General features: G+C 30.5%; 2 protein-coding genes across 2 annotated transcripts in view; one reads left to right on the forward strand and one right to left on the reverse strand.

Annotated features, from left to right (window-relative positions):
• The window catches only part of LOC132945482 (vesicular glutamate transporter 1-like), a 93,173-nt gene that overhangs the window by 57,470 nt on the left and 18,466 nt on the right, over window positions 1–17,237 (forward strand). Inside the window, exons 3-5 of the mRNA XM_061015240.1 lie at window positions 13,852–13,920; window positions 14,137–14,300; window positions 16,475–16,545. Of these exons, the coding sequence (XP_060871223.1) occupies window positions 13,852–13,920; window positions 14,137–14,300; window positions 16,475–16,545 (304 nt within the window). The remainder of the gene's footprint in view (window positions 1–13,851; window positions 13,921–14,136; window positions 14,301–16,474; window positions 16,546–17,237) is intronic.
• The window catches only part of LOC132945483 (uncharacterized), a 50,335-nt gene that overhangs the window by 13,147 nt on the left and 19,951 nt on the right, over window positions 1–17,237 (reverse strand). The gene's annotated exons all lie outside the window — the stretch shown is intronic.

Here is a 17,237-nt window from a genome sequence, read left to right on the forward strand (position 1 = left end):
CGGAGTTATAATATAAGGCTTTAAGTTTTGTATTCACTCTTATTTCATCTGCAGTGTATTGAAATCGTTATCCTTTAAGCATTGATTTTAGTCTAGGAACAAGAAAAAAAAATCATAAGGTGCCGGATCAGGTGAATAGCGAGGGTACGCGCGGGATCACAAGAATCTTTTATCAGCCAAAAATGCATGAATCGGCAGCCTTGAGGTTGAGACCAACAACCGTGGAACAAATTTGGCAGCAACGCATTTCTAATTTGTAAATTATCCGTTAGAATTCGATGGGAAGATGCAACAGACAAAAAGATGGTTCACATTAAATGGGTCTTAAATGAAAGACCCATTTAATAACCCATGTTGGTAAAATTTCACTCTTTGTACCAGGTGCGCTATTTTACATTTTTACGTTGTGGGCAATCTGGGCAATTTGTAAATTTTTTAAATTCCAAGAAGTCGAGGGTAACTGGTCAAGACCCGTACTAAGTGTGTTGAAAAATGTATAGGTACATGGTACATGTTGTTCGACAATAATACTTTACCGGCTTAAATCGTCTACGTGTATATAAGGGTGTAATTGAGTTACGGGCCACACCCCCAAACGCGTCAAACACCACCGTTATCATTTTATGTGCATTATTATCATAAATCAAAATAAATATACTAATTTGTTTTAATAATTGACTGTTGAATAGTAACAACCGTTATTCTTAGGTGCACTTGGATGGTGGGTATGCGGTTCGAGGTGATAGCTAATATAGGATTCATGGCGTCAAGCACCCTTGTAGCACCCCTCGCGATGTGCATTTGTCTCATCGACGTATAGTTTTATTTTACACAATATGTAGATACTATATGTATAGCGTCTTATGAATATGTAGGATAAGAGCAGTGCTCCAAAAGTTCTTGTAATACTTATAACGTCTATTATACAGCAATATTATCGGTTTCCAATGAAATCTCAATAGTGCAAAATAGAAAAATTCTTTATATAAGTTATTAATATATTCGTAATAATATGAACTATACCTACATAATATATTATACCTATATTATGATAAAACCTATTTTGAAAATTAAACAAAATACCAGATCGATACAAATTAATTGTCTTTCAAATAATAAACGCATTGTTATAGGTTTCTATCAACATAAGTTTGAACACCTTATAATATCCCCGTTGCGTCTGCGTTATTCGTACGTTAGTTACCAATACCTATATAGTTACGATTGTTTGTATTAAGATTTTATAACCGCGGTTCTATTAAAAGTAAATTTATTCATACTATATAGCTAGTATTAAAAATAACATTTTTCAAAAAAACTCCGAGTGTCTTACATTAAATGTATCACCGGCATTTATATACTATATAATATGATGTAAGTTCCAAATGACAACACACATTATTATTATTGTATTATATTATATATTTATATCGCATGTTCAATATAAATAATATACGGCCGGTGCGTATACAATTGATCGATGGAATAATGATATATTATATCGGAAATCCACTCGCTGCGCTCACAATAGGCAACGCTCGTACGGTGACGGATATTTGAGACTTTAACAAACAAAATTGCCCTTTAGCTGCAGCACAAAAATATTTTGTATTCCTCACCCGACGACCCTCTTAATCCTATTTTATGCTCTCCGCGGCGATATAAAATATTATATAATAATGTCTTCTTTCGCGGCGAGTAGACTAGAATATAATAATAATAATATAATACACTAACGTCGTGTTTTCCCGCTCGCATTGTGTGTAACAATATAATATTATAGCACGTTATTGTACTCTCGGCGTGTGTACACATAACATCGACCGACTATTTGATTTAATATTATTATTATTATTTTATTTTCCATCGCTATGTATTAATATATATAATTAAGTCACGACGGTTAGGAGGGATTCGTATTATTTCCCGCTAAAATATCTGATGAAATCCATAACGTTTATAATATAAAATAATTAAAAATATTATTTATATTAAACGTGTAATACATAATGCATTAAAAGCGACGTTAAACGAGGACGATTTAAAATGCACAGGCATAAGCGAAACTAGACAATTTTATTAGACTATGCCAAATAATAAATGTGAAAAAAATGTACCAAATTACAAAATAAGTATTACATTTTCTTAAGTCAGTATTTTTAGGCCATGGCCTAACTGGTCCAACCCGTAGTTTCTCCAGATAGGTAAGCTTGTAATATTAATTTTTGAACTTTAATAGGAAGAACAAAGTATAATTTACATTATACAATACGCAAATAAAAAACCATATCTAATAAAGTCTATCTGCTGAAAAGCTATTCTTTTCCTCAACAACAACTGTTTGCGGCATAATGATCTAATAATATAATAATATATACCACTTTTTCTACATTCGAGCTAAAGACAACTTTAATTTTTAATTAATCCGTGCAATTTGAAATAATAATATTTAATTTTCGACAGTATTTATTTTATCCAGGCACGCAGCTGCATAATATTCTGAATAAATCAATAAAATATTATAAACACGAACGCACCATTTTGCTCTAAACTAATATGAAAAAATATTGCATGTTATATATTTGTATACTCGAGGCTATCGTACACATCCCGGGAATATCTGGATTTTTGGATTTATATAATTTACCAAAGTAGGTGCCTGGTGCACGTTTCAATTAATGCACAAAAAATATTTTTCTTGTCAACGAATACAGCTATTTGGACCTATATAAAATAAATTAACAACCGTTTTGTCCAAATTCATCATTAAGAATAAATTATTTATGATACAAAATAATTAAAAGCTGACAAATCCGGATTTGGATATCCCAATACCTACCTACCATATGGTATGAATATATGATTAGTTTGCAGAGGTATATTTAAGGTTGAATATTTTTGGTGAAGTTTATTTAAAACTAAAATCAAAACCAAGAGCAATTAAAAATAACTTAGTGCGGTAAAATGTTCCAATTCGAACCAATACTGATATGCAATTATTCCGCTACGATTACGGTAATCAGCTGCTGCAGATTATAATAATAATATCGCTATTCATTATACGATAAAATATTATTATTATCATTATATTATATTAATTGCAGAGAACTCATGTTTCCCACGGATAATAACAATAAACTGGCCACTAAAAGTATAGGTAATAATATAAGTCTTGTAAAATAATACTTTGAAAGTTGTATTTAATAACATACATCCAAAAAGTGTTTAAAATACATACCGCATTATAAGTAGGTACTTTTAAGCAAAAGTATTTAAGAAAAAATACCTATTCATAATTGGCATGTATTTTAGTGTTTTTCGAGTATTTTTTAATTTTACTTATTAAATTGTAATGTCACATTTAAATATCATTATAACTTAGTACAAACTATGGGTTAGGTTCTATACTATTATCATTGTTATAATATTATTTACCCAAAACACACTAAATTAGTATTAATTAGTGTTAATCGACTGTGTATACTGTATAATATCTAGGTATATGCGGTATAACTGTTGATGATTCTCGACGGAGTGCTCGTAACAATATTGCGTGTATTTCGTATAATAGGCAATAGTTATTAAACCTCTGCAGCGATGTATAATATTATAAATGTATAAAACGAAATAACAATAATAATAATATAATATACCTACCTACTACTATACACGATGAGCACATTATCGCGTTGTTACATTGAACGTTTTGCGCTAATTTTGAACGGGACTCGATAATAATATTATATATAATATATATTATGTTGTATCAGATATCAAATTTGGAGTGGTGCGCGTGGCAGGTACTCGAAAGGTAATAAAGAAGCAGCAGTCAGCGTAAGGGGATACTCACCCCCGTACAATATAATAATATATAATATGTATACGCACTTTTAGAGAGATTTTTATACATATATGGGTGTTTCGCGTACCCTCCAGCGTGTAGAAATATTCCCGAGGGTGGTTTAGTCGGCCGCCGGGGACAGGCGCGCGTGCTGAGGCCGGACGCCGCACAGATTGTTAGCGGTTATTATTATCTTTATTATTATTACTATCAATTTTTTTTCACTCGAAACCTGCGACGAGGTGACGCGATGAATTTTTCATGTCCTCACGTATTGTACGCTAGCCGGCCGCGTCGTCGTTATTTTCGGTAGTATACCTACGCATAACACAATACAACTTCCACGGCGTAATATAATCAGTAACACGACCTATAACTGCTATAACTACTTCTAATAAATAATATTATAGTATACCATCGGCTTGTTTACGAGATCGCCGACGCGTTGTAATCGAACGTCTGGTTTTACGAGATTCTTTTATAACGAACGTCGTATAATATTATATGATGAATTTTTAACACTTGATAAATATTATTATACGTCGTGTAGTCGCGAATCGTTAAAAAATCTCTAGACGCGCTCAAGAGACTGCGTTAACGATATAATATATAGACACTCGCTGACTCGACTCGGCTTCTGCTGCAGCTTGTTTCAAAGAGACAATTTTTTTTTATGTGGGTTAACACAAATACACCCATGGACATGCGACGTGCGGCGTACCCCCTACTGGGTAAGATTTGGCCACCAAACCAGTACACGCAAACTAACCAGCACTGAGCACAGGTGGTTTTCATTTGGTCGAAATGTATATGGACTAGGTTATATACATATTATATATGTCTAATACATCGTTTAGGATGAGATTATATTTATATGTTTATCGTTTGGACAAAAGTCATAATAAGACTAGTGATCATTGGATACCTAACATATCTAGTACATTTTATTCATTCTCATTTTTAGAATCACATAACAATTCGAGATTATAGCTGAAGTTTATACTACACCGCAGGGAGATTCATAATTTTACCACCGAGGAGTTACACCGCACAAAATCGTCACAATAACGTTGGTATTAATTAAGTGCGTTTATAGCAGGTGACACTATAAACACGTCATATTTATAATATTGAGAAATGATTGTATGTGATTGTATCATACAAATCTATAGGATGAAAATTGTAATGATACAAAAAAAAATAATAATAATTTGAAAAATGCACAGATTTATAATAGTTAATAATTTTGCCGTTAATATTGTGGGATTCAACGAAATGATCCTACTTTTTTCAAAGTACAAAATATGCCTTGAAGTGAGTTTCAAATAATTATTAAGATTTTATAATTGGTGAATTCATTATTTAGAAAATACCTATGTAGAAATATTTGTTCACTCATTTTCTTTTGCATTAAATGGAAGATTTAGCAATGAAGTAAAAATATTTTTGAGTGCTAAATTTCGACAAAGTGCCTACCTGCCAATTTAACAAATAAATAATTTGTCTAACCTGCCAATAGGTTCAGCACCCCTGTCTCCCCGTCCTAAATTAATTTACTGCACTCTCTCGAGACCTCCAAGTTACAACAGTGATATAACATAATATCATTATATAGCTTTTACGGTAGACTATGTTTGCAACTTGAACACCTGCTAACTTATTCGTGTCACTGCAATTGTGTCTGTCCCTATAACCCACGCATAGAATCACATTTTTAACCAGTTGTTGTACTACCTATTAGTAAGCTAACTTATAAGTAGGTGTACATGTATCGATTGATGCGTTGATGTTGGGGAGAGCAGAGCAGAGGTTGACTACAAAATAGAAAAGACTATTATATTCATAACGTAATTTAAAGAACAAAAAACGGTGTTCATTCCGCTCCGTCAATAAAATGCTTATTGATATGCAGTGGCAGTTATATGTACATTATACATTTATACCTACCTATAATACTCAATCAATAACAATCGCACGTGTCATCGCGGTATGTGTAGGGTGCAATATGTGTTTTTCTCCGACGAGGCTTTCAGCGGGGACCCGAGGCCGGGCCAGTCGACTAGTACCGAACACCGCCATCGGCTGTTTGGCGAGGGTGGGGGAAATGGGTCAGTTGTGTGGTGGGTAGGTTAGGTTAAGGGTGGGTGGGGGTGACCCGGAAGAGTGGCACGCACACGTATTATATACATGTAGGTATATAACGTATAGGGGTTTGTTTATAAAAGCCATTTACGCGTCGAACGCCGTCGTCGCACTCGCTGTGGTGATATATTCGTCGTAATAAACACATCGCCGTCGAGGAGCTGACGGATGGATAGCGAGTGGGTCTGGCGGGCGTGCTGCTGCAGTTTTCGCTCCGTCCAAAACATCTTGCCCATAACCACGGTATATAATATATATGTGTGTCGTCTGTGTGTGGAGGATAACAAAGAGAAATCAGCGACAAGTCGGGGGATTAATAGAGTATAGCGCGTGACAGACGTCGTCGGGTCTCCTCTCTCTCTCTCAAACCGAGACGGCGGCGGCGGTGGTGGTGCCTACGGGCGCGAGTTTTTGTTTTGCTTTCCGCCGGCGATTCGGACCGCACGCGCGATTTATTATATTTATAAGTCCGAAGTCGGTCCGGTCGTCATCAATCAAACTGTCGTTATCGCGGACGACTTGGACGCTGCCGAGAGGGAGCTGCAGTGTTGCTGCAGAGCCGTGTCGATTTTACCCACGCCGCACCGCTCTTGCAGAATCCCTTCCGGCCACGGGATCGAATTTCGATTATAGGCGACGACGACAGTTTATATATTATAGGTACCTCGTTTATATAATATACCGGCGCACTCTCCACTCGATCTGTAAAATCCTTCTTGCAACGATGACGAAGACCACAGCTATACGTGCCATCGATATTAAAAGTCATCGTTTTATACGTGGTAAAAAATAAGTCATAAGAGAGGACCGATGAACAGGGTACACGACGTATGAATCAGACACGTGTTTAGTCGAAAATTTAGTATGGTATTACTTTTTTTCATCAGGTAATATGCGACATTAGAATCGTGGCTTGCATTTGTAAAAAAATTTTGTTTTAAGTTATTTAGAATTAATTTAACGTTGTACAGCTTTCGCTTTAATCTTTATTTAGAATTAAAACGTCATGAAACGACTTTAAGAAAAAAACCACGAGTTTATAATTTATATCGTTGGATTTTTAACTACCTATACCTACCTAAAACGTTTGATAACTTTTGCGTTTATCCAGGCTTTATTGTAAGGATTTATTCCAATTACACAAGTGTAATTTTGTGTAACATAACGGGACATTGTGATGGCCCTTAGACACCCTCTTTCAGAATTATAAGTACTGTATTTAAAAAAATAATTGAGAAAATACGTCAACACTTTTTCAAAATATAAAGAGACGAAGTCAATATTGTCGCCTGTCGGTGATCACCGATAGTAAAATTATAAAATCGATAACACACAATTTATCCTTACAAATAAACCAATTACCAAACATATAATAAATAGATTACTTACGTAGTTACTAGTTACGTGCGCAACGCACAGACATTACACAAACGATACAAACATTTTGTTTTTTAACAACTTACTTAAAATTATGTATAACAAATATATTCAAAAACGTTAATAGTTTACTATTTGGTTAAGCTGTTCTGGTTCTGTGTATAAGTCTATATTATGAGTGTACCTGCAGAATATCATAGTATTATTATGTTCTATAATGTTGTACTTATAATAATAATATTGTTTATTACGGAATAAATTCCAATTACATTTTAAATATACAAGAAAGTTACATGAGTATTTAGAGGAAAAGGAGAGAGAGAGAAAAAAAAAACAGCGGATATATCAAAACAGTTTTGAAACCAATTTTATTATTGCAAGGCATCAATACTGTTTACTGTTTAGATAGTATTATTGTAAATTTCATTCGACATATTATTATTCCGATACAGAATTAAATTTGTTTTTATACCTTTTAAAGTTGAACATAATAATAATACAATAATTATTCGTACCATAAAGATACTTGAAATATTGAGTGAAGTTGAGTTATAATATTGAAATGACTATACAGCAATGAATTGTTAAATAATTGTATTTTCTGTATCGAAGTATCATTTAAAAACAAAATATGGTTAAATTAATTAACTTTGTAATAGTTAAATACGGTGAAAATTCCACACTACTGGTTAATAAAATAAATAGTTTATTAAATAATAATATTGCAATAAAACAAATAGTCATATTTTGTTTTTATTATATAGAAATATAAAATATTAGTAGGTATTGCCTTTTCATTGTAGGCACCCTCCGTAAAATTCAAACAATTATTATTTGAGTATTAATATTTTTTGTACAACCAATTTAATATTAAAGTGGCAGTTTAATAAAAAATTATAAAAAAAAACTTAAATGGTATTTATTTTATTCGAAATGCACATGTCGCCCGGGTAGGATTAAATTGTTTTGTACATTTTCCGTAATATATATTATATTAGGGGCTCTAATAATTTCGACGAAGTCGATTATTACCAATAGTTTTTATTTTTAAATGTTTGTACATTTTATTTATAAAACCAGAAAATTATTAAATATAAATACGGCGACCTATATTAGGGCTATATTGATTTCTATATGATTGAACAATTAAAATAGTAACTACGCAGCGCAGCGATAATGAATTTATTTCAATTTGGTATACCTATTTTTTATCAACTTAACGAATTCAAATATGTTTTGTATTATTTGATAACATTCACACATCCACAGAATATCGATTCAATATTATATTCCTAATTATTGCAGGCTTTTCATCATAATATAGACACTTAAAAATGTTGAATTTGTATTAGAACTAGTAGATAGTGTGCCATAAACAAAAACTGATTAATATTGTATTCAGACTAAAGCATAATATAGCTTATGTACCTATTGATGTAGGTGTCAGATGAGCAACACGCTGCAGATATGAAGTAATATGATTTCGAATTAGGCATTGCCCCACCCCACCCCAATTGATTGTGCACTTTCCAATATTTAGAGGTTAACCTAAATTATTTTATCTATTAATTTATTAATTTAAAACTGTGGATGGGCTCAAGTACAGTAAGTACATATACTACTGAAGTATGTATACAATATATAGGTATTATGATAATATAAAAATGAGTACATGTTCATATTATATTATACTTACGAGTTAAGAGTAGGTATATAGATACTAGGTACGTAATAAATACTATTTAAAAAACCTTAATTAAATATTTCAACAATAGAAATAAAAAGAGTTATATAGTTCAATACATGTACTGACAGAGGGAAATTTAAATATAATATTTTAAGTGATAACAGGAATTTTTTATCGAATAAATCGACGGTATTTAATATATTATTGTTCTCGGGAGATACGATCCATGGGGTAATTATATAACCATACAATATGAAGTGAAGTGACTTTTTATAGAGAATGAATAGGACAAGAACGATACAGGTATTGAGTGATTTGAACATTTATTAGCCGCAGTAACTCAGGAAAAGATATTATTTATAATTCTATTTAACATTTTGAAATAAATGTCTATAAGTCTATAGACTAGAATTTACTCTAATAAATGATGACGTCCATAGGTCGTCGTTTAGTCACTGACAAGTCTCTGCCATAATACAATAATAATCAAGCAGACATTTTGAAATTGATGGTGATATGTAAAGGGTGGTTCACGGTATTATATATAAGTCCGTGGGGTATAGTTATATAATTTTATTTATGCGGTGGAAAAGGGGTTTTTTTTTTCCGGGTGACCACTGACCACTGAATAAATCGTAAGTTAAATATTGGGTGATAAGTGGTGATATAATTTATGATATTTTACATTATGAAAGTATTGATTAAACACGAAATACCAATAATACCATTGTAACTATTGTAAGAAAAGTAACGACTAATAAGTTTATAATAAGTATGCACTAGTTCACTGAATATCCATAACGATCATATATGAATCGCTAACTGTAAAAAAGGGACAAGTCCATTTTTATCAATTACGATTTTGTTATCATTTTTCATTAAGCACGCGTAAATACATCGTTTATTGCCGAAGGGAGTCAAATCCGACTATCCAAATGCTAAATACAGTGTTTGGAAATTTAAGTTTACTACAGAAATAAAGAGTCATGTTATGATTTCGTTTTTTCGTAAAATTCAAAACGCACTTGTAAGACGGAGACAACACATGCGAGTATAACGTCCTCTTAATATAACCAACATTAATACTATACTGCTTGAAAAAATGTAAAAATTTGGGGGCCATAAATATTGTCTTGCATTAGAGGTCTACCAAAGGTTAGTTGCGGCATTAACTTTTTTTCATTTTATTGGAGTACAAGTATAGGCTATAGAGGCGAGGGGGGCCCCAAAAAACCTTGTTGTGGCACTGATAACCACACCTCCAATCACATAGATATTTTAACTGGATGGTGGTAAAGACATTATATACCTACAAATTTTTCTTCTAGTGACGTAACGCTCAAATTACATTTTATGTGGTAAATCGGAACGAAACGATTTAATACTTTCCTTAAATAATAATAATAATAATTAATAGTCATATTACGTAACAAATATTTCAACATTTTAGTCACTTCTAAAAAATGTCATATTTTTCCGGTCATTACACCATATTATAATATAATAACCTAACCTAACCAATGATATTGGCCTATTTACCGTCGATTATTATTTTTGATATTTTGTACGGTTAAAGAGTGTATGGTCTCGAGTTCAGCGTGTTTTCGCGTGGAGGGAAAGTTTCCGGGCAAAGAATGCCGGGTATAAGAATGCAAGTACGCGTGTATATATAACACGATAATAATATACCTATATATGTTTATTATATTATAGTGTGAGTCGACTTGCCGTTTGCGGAAATTAATTGAATTGCCGTATAACCATTGTGCCGCCGCCGACGCGCCCCATTCGGTTTTAATCACTCGTGGCGCGAATACACGGGGGACGCGATTCCGTGGCGGCGGCGGCGTTCGTATCTGGTCCCGACGTCGAGTGGGCTCTTGTCTTCTGTCTCACTCTCTCTCGCTCCATATTATTATCTCAAGTCCCGACGTCGGTAGACTAGCTGGCGCGTCTTCTGTAGGTAATATTATCGTGACACCTATAATAGCCGAGTCAGAACGATTTTTTTGTCAACACTCATTTCCTTGAAAAGTATTACAACGTTTTCGAAAGTATATATTATTATATATATTATATATAATATTATGATGATATGTGATCGGAAGTCATTGGTTTCAACATTTTTTGAACAATAAACATTATAATTTAAACTATTCATACTTACTATTTAGGTACTAACCATTTTTTTTTCAACATTTTTATCATTTTTTTTTCTTATATAGTTATATCACAACATACAATTTTAATTTCATGCTTTGAAGTAGACTATTTTTGAGTGGTTAGAAAATCCATAAAAGCAGGAAAACAAAATATACGAGAATATTATAAGGGATAAATAACAAATCAGGAAAATAATACACTGGAATTTCAAAACCAGAAAAATATCTACACAGTTAAGTAATATTCAGGAATACATCTTATTCTATACATCTAATATTGTAAGAATCCTGAATATTACTTTCCAGTAAAATATTTTCCTGTGTAATTTATTATTTTCCTGGTTTTTAATAATTTCTGTACTTATACTTTCCCATATTTCACATTTATATTTTTCTCAATTTTTAATTTCTGAGAATTTTTTCCCCTAAAATGTTTTCCTAAAATAAACATTCATCAGTTATATTATCCTACTAATTATTTTCCAGATCATATTATTTGCTGCCATCATAAAAGCATTCCTGACAAATATGTTCCTGAGAATAGAGTAATTCCCAAATATTACTCATCACTCATCAGTAATCACCATAAAATTATTTTTCTGAGACTTTCAATGTTCAAAATCTATTGAATTCTAGTATAGTTCAGTTATAACTTCTAAGTATTTATATTTTATTTAAAGTGTTGATGAGATAAGTGGAGAGGCACATAGGTTCCAGAAAACTGATACCTCCCTACTACGCTCATCAATATACTTACATTAAGTAATAAGTAAACAATTATTATTCATAACTAGGTAATTAACTACTCATTTGAAATTCAATATTTATATATATTTAAGTATAAAAGTATAGGTGAGCTCTTCGCTCTAGCATGGTTTGACGACTGTATTCTTACAATAATATAATATTTTTTCCACTGGAGATTTTTCCGATATCAATAAATTAAACTCATTTAATGTCGAAAAAATAATGGTCCTTCAACCATTATTTCCTATGCCTATACACCTATTTTAATAACAACGGAATCTGTTTTCGATTTCATTTATTTTATCTTCGTCAGTATCATCGTATTTGATCCCGCTGCATTCTTGTGAATTAGTTTCAAGTATTTTAGTTCAAATCACGTTGATTGCGTTTGGAGAGACATTTTAATTCGCAAAATCTATTAGCCCTGCAATGCAGCCGCTCAAGATAAAACTCAATACACTGAATATTTCTAAAACAATTCATTGATATAGGTTTTCATATAGGTTTCTTTTTAAAACATTGTTTTGATAAAAAAATATTTATATAAACATATATTATGTACAGTGATTTGTAAATAACAATCAATTATTCGAAAAGTTTTAAAAATTTTGGAATTTTGTTTATACAATTTCCAGTGATTAAAAATTCAAAATGTCTAATAAAAATATGAAATGATAGTTTTATTTATTTTTAGTTAATTTTTTTTTTTAATCAGCTTATGGAATAACAGGATACATTTTTAATTAAAAATTCCGAATAGATTTTTTTTGGGAATTTCTGTAAATAAAATTGAATTTTGAATGAATTATTATAATAAAGGTAACTAACTATAACTTGCTTTGGAATATTGAACTAAAGAAACGCTCAGCTCACCAACCCCAGACATCCTCCCACTCTAGGGGGCTTGCACCCCTTTTGCATCAATATCTAGAATATAAAATATACAAACCAGTGGTGTCCGCAGGTGGGGGGTTAACGGGCTGAAGCCCCCCCCCCCCCCATTGCTCGTATAATATTACTTTATAAAAAAATATTTATCAAGTTTCAACTGTCAACTATAGCAAGCAAGACGTAAAATTCATGTACATCTGACCAGAATGAATTCATTTTTGAAAAAAACCTTGTAGTATTTGTATACCAATTTTCCTAAAATTATCTGTAATTTTTCGGTAAAAGTATGAACTATTTGTATGAAAGACCTTGTATTAAATTGTCTATCCATACAAATTAACTGTGGTTTTGACGAAATTTGAACTTTAAATGCTTATAAAAAAATAACCATATGGGTCATATGATGCCTATGTATCGTTAATATTTTACCTATAATAAAAACTTAGGTACGTATTACATTTTTAAGCTTTTTGACCGGATAAATAATTTTTTATTGACATTTTTAGAAAATAAATTTAAACTAATCAAATACAATCCAAGTGAGGATGGTATAATCAAGTTGGTTATTAAGCAATTTTAATAAATTTTCATTTTTTTTTCTCCAATTATTAAACGTCTGAAATTATAAGACTGGACAAGACAAAAATAAAATTGTAACTAATTTTCAAGCCCCCCCCCCCCCCCATTAAAAAATTCTGCGTACGCCACTGATACAAACTGTGCATTATATAAATTCTAACATTTTTTTTAAATAATAGAGAGTTATAAGACGTACCTACCTTCATATTTAATTAATAATAATTATTTATTTATTCTTTGGTTGCCATGGAAATTATATTATATGGAAGATAAAATATATGAAACTTTTGTATAAAAGATATACGATTATAATTGTGTATTAAACAAAATGATCGTCTGATAAACAATTTCGCGCTGTTATATTATTTATTATTATTACTGACGGAAATAATTATTGATTTTTGAATTTTTGTTTTTTTTTCCAGCCCGAATCAACAACAATACGACGAGTTCGAATTCGCAAACAAATCACATTTAGAAAAGTCTTCCATTCCGTAATTATTACCAATATATATAATATTTAATAATTATTCTTGTTACTATTATTATTTTTTATTATTATTATAATTATTATACATTATACTTTGCGTAAAATTCATATAATAAAAATTATTATGCGAACGACAGTGTATTATGCTTAAAATAATACCTATAATAAATAATAATTGATTATAAGTAACATGTCGATGGGAAATATTATTCGTTTTCAGCTACACTGAAGATTATTCGGGTAGTGGTGAATTCGGTCTACAAAGTCCGACCGAGTCGCTTCCTTCGCCAGTTCGTCCGCCGCTCAGACACATCGATAAATACATTAAACCGGAAATACCGAATCTCAGCAAGAGATATACAATAGCTATACTAACATGCGTCGGTAAATATGGATTTTGTGTGACATTACAGTTAAACGATATGGATGGCATTTTAATAATAATATGAAAAATACCGTTATCAATTTAACTGTTTGTATATTAAAATTTAATAGAGATAGGATATTGGTCATCTAAAAACAAAAGTATATTCCCCCTGCTTAAATATCTTGAAAACTATAATGGTAAATTATACTTATTTTGAGCTGTTTACGGACATTTTCAGTTTCCATTTTTTTTAGTTTTTTATTTGTTGGTTAAGGCAGATATTAAAAATCCATAGTCACAATTTTTTTTTAAGTATAAGCATTTAAAGTCAAATATTGACAAAATATACGTAAAAATGACGAAAATTTGCAAATTATTTGTACACGTGTAGCATTGTTAGTTTATAAATTGGAGCAAATTGACATCTAATAAAATCTAAAGGTGAGATTATTATCGCGAGTTACGAGCATTTTGAAATTGTAAATTGTTTGTACATATAGTTTCTATTTTAAATTCTGAGCGAAGCGATGAATGTATTAATTTTACAATGATGTGTGTTTTTTTTATTTTTTTTTTTTATTTTTGTGTCTGTCATCACCTTTTAGGACAGTAAAAGTGCTTGGATTTTCTTCAACAATAAATTTTCTGATAGGAAAGTGAATCTGGTTGGTGCTTTGAGGGAAGGGGAAGGGGGGGGGGGGGTAAAAAGTAAAAATTTCCCAGTAGTTTTCAAAAGCGACGTGAAAAACATAAGGAAAATTAAGGAAAAACGGGAATTTTTTCGCAAAATCTGTTTTCGAGAAAATCGATTTTGGTTTTTGGTGTAACTCTAAAACAAATTACCGTAGGGACATGAAATTTTGACTGAATGTTTATATTAGCATTTTCTATACACCATAACATTTTCCAAATATTTTGACTTATTTTGAGCTGTTTACAGACATTTTCAGTTTCCATTTTTTTTTTATTTTTTTTTTAATAAATATCAATAAAATTTTATCTGCTGGGTAAAAAAGCTTAAACATTTAATAGAAGGCTCCTAGGTTATTGTTTCAAAGGCAGATGAAAAAAATTAAAAATCCTTAGTCACAGTTTTTATAAGCATTTAAAGTTCAAATTTTGACAAAATACGAAAAAATCACGAAAAATAGCAAATTATTTTGAGTTGAGAATTCATAAAAATTTTTTCTAAGATTTGAAAATGTAATATAAGATTACTCATAAGTTTGTCTACCTTTATCAAAAAAAAAAATGTCTACAAGAAACTTAAATTAAATTTTTATGAGCGTCTGAAATTTATATTTTTACAACATTTGATATTCACTCGATTTCTCATGTAACAATTTTCTTATTTATTGTAATTAAAAAACAAATGACTGTAGATACTTGAAAATTTCAGTGAATGTTTATATTAGCATTTTCTATACACCATAAAATTTTGAAAATAATTTGACTCTTTTTGAACTGTTTACGGACATAGTCAGTTTTCAATTTTTTTAGTTTTTTTTCTATAAATATCAATAAAATTTTATTTGTTGTGTAAAAAAGCGTGAAAATGTAATGCAAGGCTCCTAGTATAATGTTACAATTTCAGTTGAAAAATATTAAAAATACATAGGCACTATTTTTTTTTATAAACATTTAAAGTTCAAATTTTGACAACATTTATCAAATTTATAATTTAATAATTATTTTGTAGTTAAAAATTTATAAAATGTTCAACTTTTATAGCTAAGAATTGAAAATTTAAAACAAGGCTCCACGTAAATAGGTTATATATAAATTACTTTATTCACAATAATATCATCAAATATACTTGGTAATATCATAGGCTGACTGACCGTTTTTGCTCAGAATCTTTTTTCTTATACAATGATATTATATCATTGAATTCAAATTCAACACCATCCAATTCAGTGACCCAATTGTAACCTACTGTACAGCAGAGCGATACTCACTCGCCCACTTTTGTAGTTTAAATATGTACAAAAGGTAGGTACAAAATATATGTAAAAAAAATGCATAATGATATAAAAACTTCAAATTACATATTCTTAATCGTATAACTACGAAACAAATATGTAGATAGCCTTGGTTAACACTGCATAGAGCTTATGAAAATATAAATTGCAAAAGTCATTAAAATTGTTTCTCTAATTATAACGACAATTTTTGTTTTTATCTGATATAGGTTTTATGATCTCATTTGGAATGCGGTGCAATATGTCGATGGCAAAACTGAAATTTCATATAGGATCCGATGTGAGTAACAACGCATAAAAAATATTGGGTTTTTGTTCTTTGGATGATTTCCAATCCGTCGTGTGTACCTATTATATTATTAAATGATAATATTATGTTATATTATAGTTAGGCTAGGGAAATTAATTAATTAATTGATCCAACTCATTAGGTTGAGTTAATTTATATAGACAAATGTAAGTTAAGTAACTTAAGTTTAAAGTTACTTTATAGTTAATTTAGTTAAAGATCAGATACATTTTTTTTTTAAATATTTTATATTTACGAATTACAATCAGTAAATTTACTAAAAATATATTTACACAAGAACAAAAATATAAAATAATACATAGTAAATAAGGTAACTAATAGAAAAGGAGATAGTTCAATGATAGACACTATGTTAACAGATGTTATTAAAATAAATCGTCTCTTTAAACAGTACCTATAAATACCTATAATGTATTATGATAGTGTTATTGTTGATTGTAATTAAATTGGGCCAATACTGTAATTTTATATTATTTTTTTTAACGATGTGTTATTTTAAATAATTTTGATCCTCATTGAAATCAAGAAATAGTGAATTCAACACTTCGACAGTCTACAATTTAGTATTTTTAACATTATAAATACTATTTTAGGATTATTAATTATTGTTTATTCGCTTGTTTTATGAAAACCATAATTTGTACATAAGAAAATATATTTTT

Source organism: Metopolophium dirhodum, chromosome 5 (assembly GCF_019925205.1).
Source record: "Metopolophium dirhodum isolate CAU chromosome 5, ASM1992520v1, whole genome shotgun sequence".
NCBI lineage: Eukaryota > Metazoa > Arthropoda > Insecta > Hemiptera > Aphididae > Metopolophium > Metopolophium dirhodum.